The sequence below is a fragment of the Thalassophryne amazonica genome, chromosome 7 (genome assembly GCF_902500255.1).
Source record: "Thalassophryne amazonica chromosome 7, fThaAma1.1, whole genome shotgun sequence".
Lineage (NCBI taxonomy): Eukaryota > Metazoa > Chordata > Actinopteri > Batrachoidiformes > Batrachoididae > Thalassophryne > Thalassophryne amazonica.
The window spans coordinates 79339210-79362357 of NC_047109.1; the positions used below are offsets into that span (position 1 = coordinate 79339210).

Here is a 23148-nt window from a genome sequence, read left to right on the forward strand (position 1 = left end):
CTTACAGTGAACTTAGCAAATAAAATCATGCACACGTGCACTCACACTTTTAATATAAAGGTGATTTACCACCCCCTGCTGGAATGGCATGTTAGTCCAGAATGTAATTAGCAACCTTAGCTAATAGCCGTAGTTTCTCCAAAAATATTAGTATGATCAACGTTCCCTTTTGGCCCCGTTCATTCTTGACCCAAAATACATAAGCATACCAACTTGACCCAAAACACATAAGCATACCAGATGGCAAACGTCAGCTGTCCCCAGTCGTACACACACAGAGCTTTTTGTTTCTTCTGCATTCTTCTACAAGCAGGTGCTTTAAATTTTTACATATGCACAAACAGAGACGGTGGCAGAAGACACCAAAAGCAATACTCTTTTCACTCATGGTAATGACAACGTGACACTTAACTAAACTGACTAAACAAATTGAGCTACAAAACACAATAAATCAATAACACTAACAACACTGTTAAACTAACATGAACCACAATAACAATATTTAAAACTCCAAAACCCTGAACTCTCATGGTGCATTGCAGCACAATGCCCATTGTTTACTGGCTAGATAAAATGGCTAATTTTTCCAAAAAATATTAGCCCTATCAACTTTCTGTTTTCACAGCATTGATCCTTGATCCAAAATATATAAGCATAGCAAACGGCAAATGTCAGCTCTCCCCAGTTTCTCCATGATTGAAGCCATGCGCATTCAGCTTGGGACTCTGACGAGGGCGGTCGCATCTCCTCCACTCTCCCTTATCTCTGTTCTCTGCCTTTGACCTTCAAGTCCCTACTTCAACAGACTGTGAATTCCTCAAATTATATTGGATTCTGGATCTATTGGACTACTATTGGATTAACCATGGAATTGATCAGCTGGTCTCTGAACGCTATTGACACCATTTTTTTACAAGAAGGTCAGGACCAGGGGATCTTACCTGCCCAGATGTAACATATCCTGCGGGCTATGTCCTCGACTCCTGGGGGTCTTGGTGTGTTGCATGCTTGGCGCCTTTCTCCATTGAGGACGTCGAGGATTTATTCATTTTTGGTCTCATGGTAGCAGGGCTGGTACTTTTTGGCTTATGTGCTGCCCTGATCTACCGAAAAATTGGCAAAATGGCGGCATCAAGAACCACGGCCCCTTGCTTGTCCGTCATGATTAACAAGGTTGGCAAGGCAGTGCATTCTCAGACTACGATGACTCTTGAACTCAGATGCAAATTGGATGACATTTGGGAGCAGATGCGTGTCTTACAGTTGAAGCTGAAGATTTCAGAAGCCGGTGAATATTCTTAATTCATAATTGGGAATATTCTTAATTCATAATTGGGATTTGGTTGTGCAAGTGGATCTGTTAAAAAGTGTTTTTCACTGCTCAAACCATAACATTACAGGCTTATCAAGCCTGAAGGTCAAATTGCCGACTGTTTTTCCTCCAGAGGGATTTGTTTCGGCCTGGGGAACATTGGCTCTTTCTTATCTCAACTCAAAAAGACAATAAACTGCTTTTCACAAGAATGAAGCATGCTCCATTCCCCCCACCCCTTTCCCCCATCAACACCCCCCTTTCCGGCGCCTGCTAAACATCACTCCTTCCCCTTTCGGCGGGGGCGGTGCAGTTTTAGCTGCAGCCCCCGTCACTCCCCCCCAAGCTGACGGCGGCGCATCTCAGGGTTGCTGCGTGGCCTTCACCCACTTGCCTCAATTCGAATAACGGACTTCTTCAAACTTAGTGCACATAAACAATGTCAAATGTGTATGTGTTGCCTTTAATTCTGATGTGTGCCATTATTATGGTAAACAAGTAATAATTGTGGACTAATTGCTGTCTGAGGTAACTGGAGTGTAAACGTAATTTCTCCACTGTGAGATCAATAAAGTATATCTAATGCACGCACGCACACAAAGGTCACTTGGTATTATAATATAGATAGGCATTTCACCCACTGCCATTTTCAGAGGCCAAAAACACTACTTTTCAAAATGGATCCCAGAGTGGATAAATCTGAAAATGTCTCCTTTGCATTTTCGTGTGTACAAGCAATACGCAACATTTTTGAAATGATGATGTCATAGCCCCACCTCTCTAACCTCAGCCCCCACTGCTAGATGTCACGTAGCAACAAGAAAAAATAAGAATTTTTGATTAACTTGAACTAATTGTATATTAAGTAAACAACACTTTAAAGCATAACTTAAGCACAATTTAAAAGTATTAATTATATATTTGAATTCCACTTACACTGACCAAAAATATAAACGCAACACTTCTGTTTTTGCTCCCATTTTTCATGAGCTGAACTCAAAGATTTAAAACATTTTCTATATACACAAAAGACCTATTTCTCATAACTATTGTTCACAAATCTGTCTAAACATGTGTTAGTGAGCACTTCTCCCTTATGCAGCCCACCTCATAGGTGTGGCATATAAAGATGCTGATTAGACAGCATGATTATTGCACAGGTGTGCCTTAGGCTGGCCACAATAAAAGGCCACTCTGAAATGTGCAGTCTTGCTTTAATGGGGGAGTCTGGAGGGGTCAGAAAACCAGTCAGTATCTGGTGTGACAACCATTTGCCTCATGCAGTGCAACACATCTCCTTCGCATAGAGCTGATCAGCAGCCAGATACCATCGAATGTGAGCATTTGCCCACTGAAGTAAGTTAAGATGATGAACTGCAGTCAGGTCGAGATCCTGATGAGGATGATGAGCATGCAGATGAGCTTCCTTGATATGGTTTCTGACAGTTTGTGCAGAAATTCTTTGGTTCTGCAAACCGATTGTTGCAGCAGTTGTCCGGGTGGCTGGTCTCAGATGATCTTGGAGGTGAACATGCTGGATATGGAGGTCATGGGCTGGTGTAGTTACACAGGGTCTGTGGTTGTGAGGCCGGTTGGATGTAATGCCAAATTCTTTGAAACACCTTTGGAGATGGCTTATGGTAGAGAAATGAATATTCAGTTCATGGACAACAGCTCTAGTGGACATTCCTGCAGTCAGCATGCCAATTGCACGCTCCCTCAAAACCTGTGACATCTGTGGCATTGTGCTGTGTGATAAAACTGAACATTTCAGAGTGGCCTTTTATTGTAGCCAAGGCACACCTGTGCAATAATCATGCTGTCTAATCAGCATCCTGATATGCTACACCTGTGAGGTGGGATGGATTATCTTGGCAAAGGAGAAGTGCTTGCTAACACAGATTTAGACAGATTTGTGAACAATATGAGAGAGAAATAATTATTTGGCAAATATAGAAGATGTCTTAGATCTTTGAGGTCAGCTTGTGAAAAAATCAGGGCAAAAGCAAAAGTGTTGCATTTATATTTTTGTTCAGTGTATTTCTATTACTTCAGCATTACTGCATGTGTCTGATGTCAGCAACATGTGGTGTGGTGAGGGATGATATGAGAGTACACGTTTATGTAAATATTAAAATATATGAGTTGATTAAATGAGCACTTTAGCAGGGGTGATGGCCAAGCGGTCAGTGCCCTTGGTTTTGGTACAGAAGGTTCCCAGTTCAAACCCCACTCTTGCTACATTTCTCCATGTAGTGTGGAGTTGAGTCAGGAAGGGCATCTGGTGTAAAACCTGTGCCAAATCAACATGCAGACCTCAGATCTGCTGTGGGGTCCTGAGTGGAAAAACAAGGGAGCATGTAATCAGATCTTTTAAGTTCCGGGAACAATTGACTTTTAAGTTTATGAACTCAAAGATTTTGTGGCAATTGATTGCCTCAATATTTTTGAGCTCTGACAACTTGTTTGGGTTTACAGTGTAATAATGGCATATTAATACTGACACTGGCAGATATATGGACTCTGAATACCCTTTTAGTTTGCACATCTGACTCAGTGCCCAAAGGGAAGCAGAATTCCACTTTGTAATCATGAATTGGTGTTGAAATGAGCAGCATCACTACCACAGACCATCACCACATCCTCCATCTCTCTGTCTCGTGGATTCTGTTTATTGTTGTTTAGTGTTCATAAATCAGTATTTTCATGATCATCACTGTTCTCTTCCTGCAGCTGTATTTGTCTTTACATTTATATTTTGTCTGATAAAACCTCTAAGCCTGCCAGACTCCATTTTCAGCCAGCTCTGGCCCGTTTTCTCTTCGCTCACATGTCGGGGAAACGCTCTGGTGGCAAATTTGTGAATGAAATCAGCGGGACACGCCCCCCCAGACACGATGTGACCAATAGTATGAGGGAGTAAACAGAACCGCGTCCCTCCACGGAGCTTCTTTCGGCCAATCGGAGGGCAGCAGAGGTTGTGGCCGTTGCATAATTTTAAGTCGGCACGTTTATGTGTGAAGAGCAGCAATGAAATAAATTACTATCAACAACACGCACGCTCACATGGAATCCTCATGCACTGTGCTCCAAAAACAAAATCAAATCAACGTTCAACATAATTATCCAGTTGCACTCTGTATTTAAAATGTGGGATTTTTAGAGAAAAATGCAGGTGATTTTTAAAAACAGATGAACACAACAGCTTTATATACAACCCCTGGCAATAATTATGGAATCACCGGCCTCGCAGGATGTTCATTCAGTTGTTTAATTTTGTAGAAAAAAAGCAGATCACAGACATGACACAAAACTAAAGTCATTTCAAATGGCAACTTTCTGGCTTTAAGAAACACTATAAGAAATCAGGAAATAAAATTGTGGCAGTCAGTAACGGTTACTTTTTTAGACCAAGCAGAGGGGAAAAAATATGGACTCACTCAATTCTGAGGAATAAATTATGGAATCATGAAAAACAAAAGAACACTCCAACACATCACTAGTATTTTGTTGAACCACCTCTGGCTTTTATAACAGCTTGCAGTCTCTGAGGCATGGACTTAATGAGTGACAAACAGTACTCTTCATCAATCTGGCTCCAACTTTCTCTGATTGCTGTTGTCAGATCAGCTTTGCAGGTTGGAGCCTTGTCAAGGACCATTTTCTTCAACTTCCACCAAAGATTTTTAATTGGATTAAGATCCGGACTACTTGCAGGCCATGACATTGACCCTATGTGTCTTTTTGTAAGGAATGTTTTCACAGTTTTTGCTCTATGGCAAGATGCATTATCAACTTGAAAAATGATTTCATCATCCCCAAACATCCTTTCAATTGACGGGATAAGAAAAGTGTCCAAAATATCAACGTAAACTTGTGCATTTATTGATGATGTAATGACAGCCATCTCCCCAGTGCCTTTACCTGACATGCAGCCCCATATCATCAATGACTGTGGAAATTTACATGTTCTCTTCAGGCAGTCATCTTTATAAAGCTCATTGGAACGGCACCAAACAAAAGTTCCAGCATCATCACCTTGCCCAATGCAGATTCGAGATTCATCACTGAATATGACTTTCATCCAGTCATCCACAGTCCACGATTGCTTTTCCTTAGCCCATTGTAACCTTGTTTTTTTCTGTTTAGGTGTTAATGATGGCTTTCGTTGAGCTTTTCTGTATGTAAATCCCATTTCCTTTCGGCGGCTTCTTACAGTTCGGTCACAGACGTTGACTCCAGTTTCCTCCCATTCATTTCTCATTTGTTTTGTTGTGCATTTTCGATTTTTGAGACATATTGCTTTAAGTTTTCTGTCTTGACGCTTTGATGTCTTCCTTGGTCTACCAACCGTCCCATGTTGTTTATATTTGGTCCTGAGTTTAGACACAGCTGACTGTGAACAACCAACATCTTTTGCAACATTGCGTGATGATTTACCCTCTTTTAAGAGTTTGATAATCCTCTCCTTTGTTTCAATTGACATCTCTCGTGTTGGAGCCATGATTCATGTCAGTCCACTTGGTGCAACAGCTCTCCAAGGTGTGATCACTCCTTTTTAGATGCAGACTAATGAGCAGATCTGATCTGATGCAGGTGTTAGTTTTGGGGATGAAAATTTACAGGGTGATTCCATAATTTTTTCCTCAGAATTGAGTGAGTCCATATTTTTTTCCCTCTGCTTGGTCTAAAAAAGTAACCGTTACTGACTGCCACAATTATTTTTCCTGATTTCTTGTAGTGTTTCTTAAAGCCAGAAAGTTGCAATTTGAAATGACTTTAGTTTTGTGTCATGTCTGTGATCTGCTTTTTTTCTACAAAATTAAACAACTGAATGAACATCCTCCGAGGCCGGTGATTCCATAATTATTGCCAGGGGTTGTATAATAAATACTTTATGGAGAAAATACGAAACCATACAGCTGTTCAGAAGCTCTCTGACACAACACCACATGGTGATTAGTTTCAATCAGCTGGAAAAGATTAGCTGAGTTTTAAAAGTCAGCGAAAGATTGGGAAAGGTGGAATCACTGCATGATAAAAACGATTCAATCAGGAGTCTCAGCTCAGAAAACAGAGGTGACCACATCCTCACTGACTGCTGGAGCTACAGTTTGGAGGATTTAGGGGTGTTAATTTGCAGAAATGGAATATAACATTCTTAGCCCTCTGTTCATTGGTGTTTATATAACGCCTAAATAGATCCTTGTCATTTGTTTGGTGGTTTGTATGTCATTTGATATTGATCATTCGTCCCATTTGCCATTTTGTTCCATTTACTGTGCAATTTTGGTTCCATACGTTTTGTACTATTGTGCGCTGCGACCACCTTAACGTAAAAATACAGCGACAACGCGTAATTTAAAAACAAACATGGCAAGGTGTTTTTTGGTGACAGACAACAATTTGAACTAGCTTATTGACAATGTTTATTCTTGTAACACACACACACACACACACACACACACACACACACACACACACACACACACACACACACACACACACACACACACACACACACACACACACACACACACACACACAACAAATCTAGTATGCCATAAGCATTCTAGAGGCATTTGCAGTATTCGCTCGGATCTCTCTAGCTGAAGTAGAAAGACTCTCAGATGAAGAGCTCGACAAATTTATCGCAATTTTTCACTGGACTTTGGAAAGCAGGCAGCAGTCTGTACACAAGCAATTTTGGATTGGATTGCTTTGGAACTATCTGACTGGTTTTCGCAAGTTTACTGAGAACAATTTTGGATTGGATTGGACTGCTATTTAAAGTTCATGTTGGACTGTTTAGAGCCTTTTGACCTCAAAGGACCAGTGACACACACACCACAATGTAAGCCCTGTTTCTCTTGTTTCTAAATTAATAAAATATCAAATTACAAGGATCTATTTTAGGTGTTCTATAAAACAAATAATGAATGTTTTTTTCATTTGTGCAATGGAAAGAACATTTCAATCAATCAATCAATCAATTTGATTTATATAGCGCCAAATCACAACAAACAGTTGCCCCAAGGCGCTTTATATTGTAAGGCAAAGCCATACAATAATTACGTAAAAACCCCAACGGTCAAAACAACCCCCTGTGAGCAAGCACTTGGCGACAGTGGGAAGGAAATTTCTGAAAATTGTCAAAAAACACAAATTGTGGCAGCATATATAAACCTTTGAGCACACACACACACACACACACACACACATATATATATATATATATATATATATATATAGAGAGAGAGAGAGAGAGAGAGAGAGAGAGAGAGAGATGTACTCAAAAGTTTACATACTCTGCCACAATTCAATTCAATTCAATCAATCAATTTGATTTATATAGCGCCAAATCACAACAAACAGTTGCCCCAAGGCGCTTTATATTGTAAGGCAAAGCCATACAATAATTACGTAAAAACCCCAACGGTCAAAACAACCCCCTGTGAGCAAGCACTTGGCGACAGTGGGAAGGAAATTTCTGAAAATTGTCAAAAAACACAAATTGTGGCAGCATATATAAACCTTTGAGCACACACACACACACACACACACACACACATATATATATATATATATATATATATATATATATATATAGAGAGAGAGAGAGAGAGAGAGAGAGAGAGAGAGAGAGAGAGAGAGATGTACTCAAAAGTTTACATACTCTGCCACAATTCAATTCAATTCAATCAATCAATTTTTTTATATAGCGCCAAATCACAACAAACAGTTGCCCCAAGGCACTTTATATTGTAAGGCAAGGCCATACAATAATTATGTAAAACCCCAACGGTCAAAACGACCCCCTGTGAGCAAGCACTTGGCTAGAGTGGGAAGGAAAAACTCCCTTTTAACAGGAAGAAACCTCCAGCAGAACCAGGCTCAGGGAGGGGCAGTCTTCTGCTGGGACTGGTTGGGGCTGAGGGAGAGAACCAGGAAAAAGACATGCTGTGGAGGGGAGCAGAGATCGATCACTAATGATTAAATGCAGAGTGGTGCATACAGAGCAAAAAGAGAAAGAAACAGTGCATCATGGGAACCCCCCAGCAGTCTACGTCTATAGCAGCATAACTAAGGGATGGTTCAGGGTCACCTGATCCAGCCCTAACTATAAGCTTTAGCAAAAAGGAAAGTTTTAAGCCTAATCTTAAAAGTAGAGAGGGTGTCTGTCTCCCTGATCTGAATTGGGAGCTGGTTCCACAGGAGAGGAGCCTGAAAGCTGAAGGCTCTGCCTCCCATTCTACTCTTACAAACCCTAGGAACTACAAGTAAGCCTGCAGTCTGAGAGCGAAGCGCTCTATTGGGGTGATATGGTACTACGAGGTCCCTAAGATAAGATGGGACCTGATTATTCATGGATAGATAAAGCTGGGTATCATCTGCGTAACAATGAAAATTTAAGCAATACCGTCTAATAATACTGCCTAAGGGAAGCATGTATAAAGTGAATAAAATTGGTCCTAGCACAGAACCTTGTGGAACTCCATAATTAACTTTAGTCTGTGAAGAAGATTCCCCATTTACATGAACAAATTGTAATCTATTAGACAAATATGATTCAAACCACCGCAGCGCAGTGCCTTTAATACCTATGGCATGCTCTAATCTCTGTAATAAAATTTTATGGTCAACAGTATCAAAAGCAGCACTGAGGTCTAACAGAACAAGCACAGAGATGAGTCCACTGTCCGAGGCCATAAGAAGATCATTTGTAACCTTCACTAATGCTGTTTCTGTACTATGATGAATTCTAAAACCTGACTGAAACTCTTCAAATAGACCATTCCTCTGCAGATGATCAGTTAGCTGTTTTACAACTACCCTTTCAAGAATTTTTGAGAGAAAAGGAAGGTTGGTTTTGATATATATATATATATATATATATATATAGAGAGAGAGAGAGAGAGAGAGAGAGAGAGAGAGAGAGAGAGAGAGAGAGAGAGAGAGAGAGAGAGAGAGATGTACTCAAAAGTTTACATACTCTGCCATAATTTTTGATATATATATATATATGTGTGTGTGTGTGTGTGTCATGTAGCTCTGAGTGTGGGGAGGGACTACTTGGTGAAAGTGTGACTGATAGTAGAATTTAGATAAATATCTTTTCTGTGGAATAAACAGTGATGTTAGCGATGGGATCATGTGTACAAGCTCAGTTGGTAGTTGGAGTGTCGATGAACTGAATGGTTGGACAGTTGATTCCTTGCTACACTTGGATGAGGGTCTAAGAGCTTTGAGCAAGACATTGCCCTGGATAGAAGCTCTTGATATCAGTTACACCCTGCAGGAATTTGCAATACCAGGATTTCAGGAAATTAATTCAACAAAGAATTGAACAAATATACATCTACATATATAGAGAGATAGATAAATTTGTTGATTATTGAAATACTGGCATCGCAACTTTCTAGAGTAGAGGGATGAATCAGTGTATGAATGTGCTTCAGATAACAACATCTTTCAAATGTAAGACGTCATTCTGCAAGGATGGTACCTTTGTTCCAGAACTAATAACAAACCCTCAAAGAACTTTTTATTTATTTATTTATTATTTTTAATGATGGAGTTTCAGGTCAGGTCAGATTAAGGAGTATGTGCTGGACTTCTGCATTGCTGCATGGTTACTGTGAGACAGCTAAATCCACCACCGACCCTGAGATGGATTTGTGTCCCAGGGATAAGAACCAGCACCAATGGACCTTACCTCTTCTTCTTACAGACTATTGACCTACAGACCAGGATGCAAATAGACCTTATCTTGATGATCTACATTGCACAGTCCAAAGTGCACAGCATGTGCATTTGGTGCATATCCAACTCCCATGTATTGTTAACATAAGTAATCTGTAAGGTCTCTTACTTAACCATGCATGTTTTGGGGCATAACCAAGTGATAAGCTTTGACAGTGTCAAATGAGGCACACCTGGTTGAAGAAAAAGTTGCAGTTCTTTGAGTGGACACTTAAGGCTGGCTTCAGAAAGGAGCAGGTTCCCAGTGAAGACCATTATAAAATGTCAAATTTTAGAACACAAATAAACATGTTTACAGCCTGGTACATAAAATGTTTTGGTCTCTATAGATAATTTAACCCTCCCTGACAACTGTATGGGTGGTAAATATTTCTTATATAAACTTATGGTGCATGCATTAGGGGAGTGGTAACTTTGAGTGACAGCTTGTTTGTTGTCACTCGTGAAACTTACTATCAGCTCACATCAAGTGATTGGCAGCTTGATAACAGGTTCATTTAATCCACGATTACTGAGGAATTAAGTGGCTTACAATTTTTAATGCTCACACAAAAGCAAACCTTTATAAGAACCACTGCTCAGTCTCCAAAAAAAAAGAAAGAAAGAAAATAAATACCACAAGTGAGGTTGGCCTATTACTTTACCTTGTTTTGTTTGGATTCGAAGATGGGGGGCATGTTTGGGCTTTGTTTGTTCCACTGAGGTCATGCAAGATCTCACCCACGCTCCACCTCTTTATCCAAGTATCAGTTATGATGTAGGCAGAACAAATACTGCCAACATGGTGACATCCAGAGCAACAATTTTTGAGCATCGAAACGGCTCTTTGGGTCTCGATAGCACACCTACGAGTGATGTCACGCAGGGTTTGTCCAGTATACATACAGTCTCTGGGCACAACATGAATCAAACCAATCACAGTGTCAAGGGGCATTGATTTTAAAAGCTGGGTGCACTGGAATCTGTCACATCAGTACATAGATGGTGGAGTCAGAAATGAGAGGTTTTCTGGTAAGGAACTGCATGAGCAGTTGCAAGAGCAGCAGTCATCCACTGACCCTCAGGTCCCTCAGCTCCTTCAAGTAAAGCACCTGGGAACGTGGTTTCTGCAACATCTCCTCTTCCTCTGTCTCCATCAACTAGACCGTCTTCTGTACCCCCGTCTCACTCACACACCCTCTCAAGGTCATGGTGCTCCTTGCCTGTAATAGTAGGGAGGAAGAAAACCAATGTAAAAACATGGTAAATTCCAGAGATATTGAAGTTTTGTGTTTTTCAATACTTTTTTTTATTATTATTTCATTTTATTTCACTACAGGTTTGTTGTTGATGAGTAATGGTGAGTGCTAAAAACTCTGAGCTCAACTTCTGATGAGGTTTCTGGTGATCTGTGCTGCCTCACAATAGTAAAGCAACCAACACTGTGTCAAACCACAACTCATTTTAAGTCCAACACACCCATGGGTGTGCATATGAGCACAATTACACTTGTTTGACTGGTTGGTTTGAAAATGACAACAGTGTCAGTTTGAAACAGGGAATGACAGTTTGCCTCAGGTGTAATACCATAGAAACAGCAACTGGGGGTCCAATCCCTTGGTTCAGGACATTTTGTTGCATAGACAACCAGATGTCAAAGCAACACAGATGGTAAAGTATTTTGAAATAATACTTCTCCAATGTCATGCAAGGTGTGTTCATTTAAACACCAGGAGCAACGTAGGGATTAAGGACCTTGCCCGAGTGACCTTAGTGATTTTCCTGTCTGCTGGAGAATCAAATCAATGATGCTCACACAGGATCCCCAAGTCCACATCTTTAACCTTGAGCCTATGACCTCCTATAATGTCACAAATATTTGCTTGAAGTTTGGTTCTGATAAGCACCAAACAGAAACAGATATGTGCTAAATAAATAAAGGATTGCTTCTGGGTCCATCTGGAATCCTGCTGTGAAAAAACCCACCAAAGCTTTATGGATCAGCCCATATTAACTTCTATTAAAACATCACCTCATCTCCAACTGTCTAATGAGTGAAGGTCAGAGGGGGAAAATGGGTTTTATTTTATTCATTGTTAAATCCATGACTTGTTTTTGAGTCACATGGTTTTGTCTTTTGATCTTATGACTGCTGTAGGAAAGTGGGATGGTTTAAACAATCACTGACCCAATCATATGTCTGTTCTGGTCAACGACACGTTTGTATCCATTGTTTTTTTTTTAATGAAACAAACAAAAGAAAAACTAAAAACTGGCAGTTGCCATAATAATTTTGTAAAAAAAGAAAAAAAAAAAGAAAAAGAAAAATGTAAATATATTTAGAGAAAATACTGTAAAATTTATAGTATAAACCTGATGCAATTTGAAAAAAAAAATGGATGTACATGGATATGCACAATACAGTACGTGATTTAATTTTGTTTTAATGTTTTAATTTTGCATTTGATTCAATTTGATGCAATATAGATCAAAACACTCCTGGCTGGGCGGCTTCTGAAAAATAGACAACTCTAAAAATAGAATTGATGTTACGATCGCTGAAACCTTAAACCAAACTCCTCATGGTGGAAATACGAGCATCAGCATTTTAACTGAGATCAGGTGACTTCGTGAGGGGCTGACTCTGTGACGTCACAATATGATTTTAGGTGGTCCTTCTATACGTTCAGTTCAATTTAAATGTCAGATTAACAAACAAACTCAGTGTCACACAGAAGTTTTCTTCATCGGAACACGTGCCGTGGAGCAGTTTCCAACCACAATCTGTTTTACTGTGGATTTCTGGTCAACGCTTCAACCTAGAACATGCATGCTACGTGGTGAGGGCGCCCTCTAGTGTTCAAAATGTACAAAGCAGTTCAGTTCAAAGACCGGTAACTGGTGATGTATCAGACAAACGTTGCACTATGCCCACTCTCTCCAGTCACAGCCACAGAAGCCTATAACGTCTTTAGAGCTGTCATGGGTGTGTTGGTGGCTTCCCTCACTAGTCCCCTTCTTGCGCAATCACTGAAGTTTGGAGAACTTCTTATTTCAGACTGATTTACCCATACAGTCCCACACTGTATTTCTTAATGACTGACGAAAATGAAGTCCAAGTCCAAGTAATATTCACTGACTAGGAAATGTTCATGTATCCATTCCCCTGACTTGATCTAACTGTTATATTAAAGTGAGTGCATATATTCCATTGCTTTGATATTTTCTATTTAATTCACATCATCTTGCAGAGATTTGTTTTCACAGAGGCCATTGTGTGCATTTTAGCATAGAGAAGGGTGAATTCTTTTAAAATTTGATTTTATAAAAACATTTAAATGCACATAAACCCAAATTTTGCAGGCCACAGTGCTTTCCCGGCTTAGTTCATTCTCATCCCTCCATACTTTCTCTCGCTCACCCTCTGTTGTTTGCACCTCCCTCCCATTTCACAAACTCTCTCTGAATTAATTCTCACTCACTGGGGTGGTCACTCTTTTGCACTCCAGCCACCCCTTCACAGGTCAGGCCCCCCGGCCGCTGTGGGCTCACATTCTGATTTCTCTTTACCTCTTCCTGCTCTCTCTTGTCTCTTTTCTCTCTTTCCCTCTGTCCCCTGCTGAATTCTGTCCAGGCCTTCTGTAAGCTGGGAAGTGGACTCCACACTGTTGGAGAGCTGGAGCAGGTGGAGCAGTGGACCTGAACACTCTCTCTCTCTCTCTCTCTCTCTCTCTCTCTCTCTCTCTCTCTCTCTCTCTCTCTCTCTCTCTCTCTCTCTCTCTCTCTCTCTCCCACCCTGGACTCTTCCTCCTCATCTCTCTGTCCACGTTTATCCATGATTGCCTATGGACAAATAGGACTAAGATGGATTTTTGGGGTGTTTTTATTCCACTTTCTCTTCTTTTTTGCATGTGGACGGATGCTGCTGGTAAGGTCCAAATCATCATCATCATCATCATCAGGAGAACATTTTGTTGATATTTCAAAGTGAAGCAGCATTAAATCAGCAGTAAATTTAGAACTTGAATTTAATTTTAGTTGAGGACTTTTCAGCTGGCAGATGTTATTTTGATCTGCTTTGGAATAAGTGAACTAACAGAATCTGTGTGCATCCTTTAACGCTCTGATCTATGTTTTGGGGAAATTATGGAAGAACTCTTTCCTATTATTTTTCAGGGGAAATTTCCTGGACCTACAATGGTAAGTGCAAGCTTCTAATTTAAACTACTTGTGTTTACAAACCTCCGTCTTCACATCATTACAACTAACTAGGTAGGATTTATGTCTTTTCCCTTCATCCCTTATTTTTCCTCTGTGTGATCTGCTCTGCATTAGATCCATTTCAGCAGGCTGGTATGAGCACAGCAGTAACTCTGACACGATGAAGGGGTGGAGGGAGATTAAGAAAAGGAAGGGAGCGAGAGAACACAGAGAGGCAGGTGCAGGAGGATGAGGCAGAGAGGAGAGAGGCTGTGGGGCAGAAAAGGGGCCGAGGTTAAAGCTGACTAAATCGCGGCCTTATTGTTGCAGAGCACAATAACCTAAGTGTTGATGGCGCTGAAGATGCACACTAGCTGCCTGTGCTGTGGACAATGCCATCGTGAGAATGAATAGGCGCACACGCCACCACTCTGCATGTATTCAGGAGAGGGCCGTACAGTTCATACACGGCTGTGCCAGGAGTGCGCTGGTGTCTCAACACAGCCCACATTCACATGCACTGATTGGTGCTTTTAACAAGTTTGTGGAAGTTGTTTCATCATTTTCCTCAATCATTTTACCCACAGAGGATGTGTCCTCTCATCATTTCTTTACACTTTTTTTTTTTACACAAATCATTGAAATTTGAAGATGACTCAGTTAGCACACCCTTGTGCAGTGCACACTGGGTATTGTTTTCGGCCTTGTGTGTCTGTCTGTGTTTTAGCAAAATATTTCAAAGAGCTTTAATCTGATTTGGATCAAACTTGGTGGAATGAATAAGGAATAGCCAAGGATTTGATCTGATTTGGATTTGAAGGAAAGTGATTTGATGAAGGGAAAAATTGGTTAAAAGTCAAGATTATTGACAGAAAGGTCAAAATTTGGGCCCAATGCTTATAGCTGATTTTTAGAATGAATCGTCATAAGCTTTGACCTTGGGTGACCTTGAAAGGTCAAACCAATGTCATAGGTGCAGACACAGGCACAGAATGCAATGTTCTTACAGAAAAATGCTATCAATCACGAAACTAGCTCAAGGCTGAAAGTTGCATCCTGCAAGCTACTGACTTATTCTGGTCACCAGATGTCACCGGTTGCGAAAGCAACACTTATCTGCGAACACAAAGCCAAAAGCCATGAGACTGAGTTCCAAATCAGTGACGTTGATGCACCAGCGATACTTGGATGAGAAACGTGAGGAATTAGACATGGTGAAGAGGATTCATGACATCAAAGCACAAAATGATCCACTAAAAAACTTTGATGATCTGTTTTCTGGTCTTGGTTGTTTGCCAGGGCATCACTACATTCAGATTGATCGAGAAATCTCACCAGTCATACATCCACCAATTATGAGTTCCTGTTGTACTGAAAGACCAGATTGTAAAAGAACTACACAAATTGGAAGAATTAGGAGTAATAACCAGACAACATGACCCAACTGACTGGGTGAACAGAATGGTCACTGTTCTGAAGCCAAGCAAGATTAGAATTTGCATCGACCCACAAGATCTCATCAAAGCCATCAAACATGAGCACTATTCACTACACACTGTGGAAGAGGTCATAGCCAGGATGCCAAAGCAAAAGTGTTCTTCATGCTTGATGCAAATCACGGATTCTGACAGATTAAACTAGACAAGGAGAGCTCCAAGCTTTGCACGTTCAATACACCCATCGGAAGGTACATATTTCTTCATCTTGCCATTGGAGTATCATCAGCCTCAGATGTATTTCAACACACCATTGCACAGATGATTGAAGGACTTGAAGGTGTGGTTAATGTGACTGATGACCTCCTGGACAGGGGAGAGATTGTTGAGGAACACGACAGACAACTCACACAGCTACTGAAAAAAAAAATGAGAGAAGATACATTGGTCACACACAGTTGTATGCAAAAGTTTGGGCACCCCTGATAAATTTCATGATTTTCTTTTATAAATCACTGGTTGTCTCAATCAGAAATTTCAGTTAAATATATCATATAGCAGACGAACACAGTGATATTTGAGAAGTGAAATGAAGTATAGTATTTACAGAAAGTATGCAGTAATTATTTAAACAAAATTAGGCAGCTCGCCTAAACCGTCATGGTATAAACGGGATATTTGCACTAACTGGACAAAAGCAAAAGTCCCAATACTTTTGTATGGTTTTCCATATAATAAACACAGTATACGAGATCTGTCAATAAAGTATAGGTCTTTTTTATTTTTTTCAAAAACTATATGGATTTCATTCATATGTTTTTACGTCAGACATGCTTGAACCCTCGTGCGCATGCGTGAGTTTTTCCACGCCTGTCTGTGACGTCATTCGCCTGTGAGCACTCCTTGTGGGAGGAGTCGTCCAGCCCCTCGTCGGAATTCCTTTGTCTGAGAAGTTGCTGAGAGACTGGCGCTTTGTTTGATCAAAATTTTTTCTAAACCTGTGAGGCACATCGAAATGGACACGGTTCGAAAAATTAAGCTGGTTTTCGGTGAAAATTTTAACGGCTGATGAGAGATTTTGAGGTGATACTGTCGCTTTAAGGACTTCCCATGGAGCGAGACGTCGCGCAGCGCTCCCAGGCGCCGTCGTCAGCCTGTTTCAAGCTGAAAACCTCCACATTTCAAGCTCTATTGATCCAGGAAGTCATGAGAGAACAGAGAAGTTTCAGAAGAAGTCGGTTTCAGCATTTTATCCGGATATTCCACTGTTAAAGGAGATTTTTTAATGAAAGACGTGCGGACGGGTCCACGCGTCGGGACGCAGCCGGCGTGGTGCGGCGGCACAGGAAAAACACCTCCGTGTTGATAACCATTTGTAAAATCCAGGCGGTTTTTGATGGCTTTCAGTGGAGTGAGTATATGAGAAATTGTTTAACAGCTGGACATGTTCCAGCTTGTCCTTAAGGCTTCCAACAGAGGTGTTTTTCCTGTGGCGGAGCGTCGTGGCGGCTGCGAGCCGACGCTGCAATCCGCCCGCACGTCTTTCATTAAAAAAAATCTCCTTTAACAGTGGAATATCCGGATAAAATGCGAAACAACTTCTTCTGAAACTTCTCTGTTCTCTCACGACGTCCTGGATCAATAGAGCCTGAAATGTGGAGGTTTTCAGCTTGAAACAGGCTGACGACGGCGCCTGGGACCGCTGCGCGACGTCTCGCACCGTGGGAACCTTTACCAAAAAGTAGTATATGCAAGTATGTTTCAAGTATACTTCGAGTTTACTTTTTATATACTTATCAGTACTATTTTTTGGTAAGGGAAGTCCTTAAAGCGACAGTATCACCTCAAAATCTCTCATCAGCCGTTAAAATTTTCACCGAAAACCAGTTTAATTTTTCGAACCGTGTCCACTTCGATGTGTCTCACAGGTTTAGAAAAAATTTTGATCAAACAAAGCGCCAGTCTCTCAGCAACTTCTCAGACAAAGGAATTCCGACGAGGGGCTGGACGACTCCTCCCACAAGGAGTGCTCACAGGCGAATGACGTCACAGACAGGCGTGGAAAAACTCACGCATGCGCACGAGGGTTCAAGCATGTCTGACGTAAAAACATATGAATGAAAGCCATATAGTTTTTGAAAAAAATAAAAAGGACCTATACTTTATTGACAGCCCTCGTATAACAGATTTTGTATAACAGATTTTCACTTACACTGGACAAAACATCCCGCTCCATCGTAATGCATTTTCATTAAAAAACCCCTTGGAGCAGTCTGGACGTGCACAGTAACAGAGGTATGAAATGAAGTTCAGCACTGACACTCGCCAAAAAGAATGAAGCACACAAAGAAGTTCGATCTTATTGGACATTAAAGGAAGAAGCAAGCTACTCATCAGGATTGCTGTTCAAGGCTACAAAGCTTATTGTGTCAAATCAGCTGTGGCAAGAGATGTTGGAGAAGATCCATGAGTCGCACCTTGGAGTAGAGAAGTGCAAAGAGAGAATGAGGGACATTTTGTACTGGCCATGCATGTCAGTACAAATGGAAAACATGGTGTCACAACGTGCTGTGTGCAATACCAACAAAAACAACTACCCCAAAGAGCCTCTCATACCACACACACTACCTGATAGGCCATGGTCCAAGGTTGGAACACACCCGCTTCACTTCAATGGGTCCAAATACTTTCTCTGTGTTGACTACTACTCAAAGTTTCTAGAGATCAACAAACTGACAGACACAACAGCACAGTATTATCAAGTCCATGAAGTCTGTGTTTGCCAGACATGGCACACCAGACTTCGTGATGTCTGACAACGGACCTCAGTACGCTGGTGCTGAATTCAGTAAGTTTGCGAAGGACTGGGAATTCACACACATTACCTCAAGTCCTGGACATGCGCAGGCCAATGGGAAGGCAGAAAGGACTGTCCAAACAGTGAAAACTTACTCAAGAAAGCACAATCCATCATACATTGTAACACTCCACTAGAGGCTGTAGGGCACTCACCTGTTCAGCTCCTAATGGGTCATTGCCTGAAATCCAAAATTCCCACTACCACCACCCCGCTAACACCTGAAAACATCTCGATTAAAAGAAAGCTAAAAGAAAAACAAATTATACAGAAAAGCTACTATGATCGACAAACAGATGATCCAGAACTACACACAGGAGTGAGAGCGAGAACATGAATGGCAACCAGCTGTCATCATTAGCAGACATGAACAACCAAGGTCATTCATTGTTCAGACTCCAGATGGAAGGACCTACAGGAGAAACTGAAAACACCTTCTGAAAACAGGAGAGAAAGAGTTTGCAACACCTACAGCCGATGCAGATATTTACGTCCAGCCAGATGTTATTCGCTCTACATCACCTGATGCTGCACCCATGGAACAGACCAAATCAACAAAGAATGAGGTGCTGGAGGAACACGTCACTCACTCTGGCAGGATGGTGAAAATTCCAGCAAGATATAGAGACTGACCTCACTTGCAACACATATACGCATGAACAATATCGCATAATGCACATCATGCACACACAAAGGACATGAAAGCTCAATGCAGATTAAAGGACATGAAAGCTCAATGCAGTTTAAAGGACATGAAAGCTCAATGTAATTTAAAGGACATGAAAGCTCAATGCAGATTAAAGGACATGAAAGCTCAATGTAATTTAAAGGACATGAAAGCTCAATGCAGTTTAAAGGACATGAAAGCTCAATGTAATTTGAGATGAGATGAGATATACATTATTGATCTCACAGTGGAGAAATTATGTTTACACTCCAGTTACCTCAGACAGCAATTAGTCCACCATTATTACTTGTTTACCATAATAATGGCACACATCAGAATTAAGACAGCACATACACATTTGACATTGTTTATGTGCACTAAATTTGAAGAAGTCCGTTATCCAAATTGAGGCAAGTGGGTGAAGGTCACGAAGCAACCCTGAGATGCACCACAGTCAGCTTGGGGGGGGAGGAATGGGGACCAGCAGCAGCTAAAACTTTACCACCCCCGCAGAAGGGGAAAGGAGTGACGTGAGCAGAAGCCAGAGTGGGGGGTGTTTGATGGGGGGTAGGAGGGGGGTGGGAATGGAGCATGCTTCAGTCCTATGAAAACAGTTTATTGTCTTTGTGAGTTGAGATAAGAAAGAGCCAAATGATCACCAAGGCCAGAAGACATTCCTCTGGAGGAAAACAGTCGGGCAATTTGTCCTTCAGGCTTGATAAGCACGCCGTGTTGTGGTTTGAGCAGTGAAAAACACTTTTTACAGTTCCACTTGAACAACCAAATCCCAATTATGAATTAAGAATATTCCCAATTATGAATTAAGAATATTCACTGGCCTCTGAAGTCTTCAACTTCAACTGCAAGGCACGCATCTGCTCCAAGATGTCATCCAATTTGCGTCTGAGTTCAAGAGTCATCGCAGTCTGAGAATGCATTGCCTTGCCAACCTCGTTAATCATGACGGACAAGTGAGGGGCCGAGGTTCTTGATGCTGCCATCTTGCCAATTTTCCGGTAGATCAGGGCAGCACATAAGCGGGAAAGTACCAGCCCTGCTACCATAAGACCAAAAATGAATAAATCCTCGACGTCCTCAACGAGAGAAAGGCGCCAAGCATGCAATACGCCAAGACCTCAGGAGTTGAGAACATAGCTCGCAGGATACGTTCTATCTGGGCAGGTAGGATCCCCCGGTCCTGACTTTCTTGTAGAAAAAATGGTGTCAATAGCGTTCAGAGACCAGCTGATCAATTCCATGGTAAATCCAATAGTAGTCCAATAGATCCAGTATCCAATATAATTTGAGGAATTCACAATCTGGTGAAGTAGGGACTTGAAGGTTAAAGCAGAGAGCAGAGATAAGGGAGAGTGGAGGAGATGCGACCGCCCTCGTCGGAGTCCCAGGCTAGGACATGAAAGCTCAATGCAGTTTCAAATGCAGTTAAAGCAGTGTTATTACATGCCTTCAAGTGTTTTTCTAGGCCATGACACGAGTTTAGTCTCATACCTTACATTTTGCCACATTCTAGGTATTATATATTGCACTTAATTGATGCTTGTCTCTAATTCATTTGCAATGTGAATGAGTTAGTTGATGAAATCTTTTAGTAATGAGCTATTGTTGTTGTGATGTGATGAGTTATCTAAAAAAAAGAGAACAAAGATAACTCGAAGAAGGGGGATGTCATGTACTACATGTTGTATGTTGTGAGCCCTAGAGGGTAGTACATCTTAAGTAGGTGTTGTACATTGAATAGGGTATGAGTAAAGCTTCTGGACTAATCAAGCTACATGTTGTCTGTGTAGTCCGTACATTACAGTAATGATGAAAACGGTAATTAGATTACCGTTACTGAAAAGAATTACACCGTTATTAACGGCATTAATTTTAAGGGCATTATTCCCATCAGCGGTTACGTATCACTGACTCATAAAGAATTAATGTGCATGAGGTGGTGTCAGATATGTAAGGGTGTTGTCAGTGTTATGGGCAAGTTGTAGTGTCAAGAGTTTTTGTTGAATGGTGTGATGCTTCTTTTCTTCCCACCTGGGATAAATTCAATTGATTGGACATGATTTTGAAAGACACACACACAGGAATTGTCTGTAGACCTCCGAGACAGGATTGTCTCAAGGCACAGATCTGGGGAAGGGTACAGAAACATTTCTGCTGCTTTGAAGGTCCCAATGAGCACAGTGGCTTCCATCATCCTTAAATGGAAGAAGTTTGGATCTACCAGGACCCTTCCTAGAGCTGCCCGCCCGTCTAAACTGAGCGATCGGGGGAGAAGGGCCTTAGTCAGGGAGGTGATCAAGATCCTGATGGTCACTCTGTCAGAGCTCCAGCATTCCTCTGTGGAGAAAGGAGAATCTTCCAAAAGGACAACCATCTCTGCAGCAATCCCCCAATCAGGCCTGTATGGTGGAGTGGCCAGACGGAAACCACTCGTTAGTAAAAGGCACATGGCAACCTGCCTGGAGTTTTCCAAAAGGCACCTGAAGGACTCTCAAACCATAAGGAACAAAATTCTCTGGTCTGATGAGACAAAGATTGAGCACTTTGGCGTGAATGCCAGGTGTCATGTTTCGAGGAAACCAGGCACCATCCCTACAGTGAAGCATGGTGGTGGCAACATCATGCTGTGGGGATGTTTTTCAGTGGCAGGAACTGGGAGACTAGTCAGGATTGAGGGAAAGATGAATGCAGCAATGTACAGAGACATCCTGGATGAAAACTTGATCCAGAGCGCTCTTGACCTCAGACTGGGGCGACAGTTCATCTTTCAACAGGACAATGACCCTAAGCACACAGTCAAGATATCAAAGGAGTGGCTTCAGGACAACTCTGTGAATATCCTTGAGGGGTCCAGCCAGAGCCAAGACCTGAATCCAATTAAACATCTCTGTAGAGATCTGAAAATAGCTGTGTGCCAATGCACCCAATCCAACTCGATGGAGCTTGAGAGGTGCTGCAAAAAGGAATGGGAAAAACTGCCCAATAGGTGTGCTAAGCTTGTGGCATCATATTCAAGAAGATCTGAGGCTGTAATTGCTGCTAAAGGTGTATCAACAAAATATTGAGCAAAGGGTGTGAATACTTATGTACAAGTGATTTCTTATTTTTTTTAAAATTTTTAATAAATTTGCAAATATTTCAAAACATTTTTCGTGTTGTCATTATGGGGTGTTGTGAGTAGAATTTTGAGTGAAAAAATTATTTTACTCCATTTTAGAACAAGGCTGTAACATAAATGTGGAAAAAGTGAAGTGCTGTGAATACTTTCTGGATGCACTTTAAGTAGAGATTTTAGCAGAGACTCAGCTACTTAAAATACCGTCATCAACAGACAGAAAAGTCTCTGCATTTAAATATCTGTGAATAGTACAGGTCAACAAGGTGAAGTCTGAACACAAAAGTGGTCGTGAGAGACCACATCACTTCCAAATAAAGACACTAGCAAATGCAAAAAACAAAACAAAAACATATACATCCCAACAACAATAGCAACAACAAAAAGCCAAACAAACAAAATCCACTAGAGTTTCTTGCATCAAAAAATGTGTTCAAACTTGAAAAAGAAAAAACAAAAGAAGGTTACAAACACAGAGAACACAAACAAATACACCCTTTGAACATTTGGTCTGATAACATGTCTTCTGCAAATTTACAAAGGCAGACACACTGCAAATATGTACACTACGGACGTACACTGGCTGGAGGACTTTTTCTTCTCCATCATCACAAATAAAAAACTAAAATACAGCTAGCATAAGAATAAAATCATCATTAAAATAAATACATGAACTTAGCACTGCAGACCATGGATTTGGCTTATCCCAAAGATAATAGAGCACTGAATGGTGGTGCATCAGTAAAAATACTCAGAGCAGAAACTTCTTGTATTGCTCGTATTTGTATTGTGTTTTGGCCG

The 23148-nt window shown here is 41.1% G+C and overlaps 1 protein-coding gene across 8 annotated transcripts in view; it reads left to right on the forward strand.

Annotated features, from left to right (window-relative positions):
• Positions 1-13663: 13663 nt before the first annotated feature.
• Positions 13664-23148, forward strand: part of ca14 (carbonic anhydrase XIV) — a 60396-nt gene continuing 50911 nt past the window's right edge. For 6 of the 8 annotated variants that reach the window (XR_004561858.1, XM_034174710.1, XM_034174711.1 and 3 more), the window contains exons 1-2: positions 13666-13982; positions 14231-14254. Coding sequence is in view for 7 of the 8 variants with exons in the window: in XM_034174710.1 (XP_034030601.1) it covers positions 13919-13982; positions 14231-14254 (88 nt within the window). In the remaining variant the exon portion in view is untranslated. Of the gene's footprint in view, positions 13983-14230; positions 14255-23148 lie in introns of all 8 variants that reach the window. The other 2 variants (XM_034174707.1, XM_034174708.1) reach the window with 2 other exon arrangements.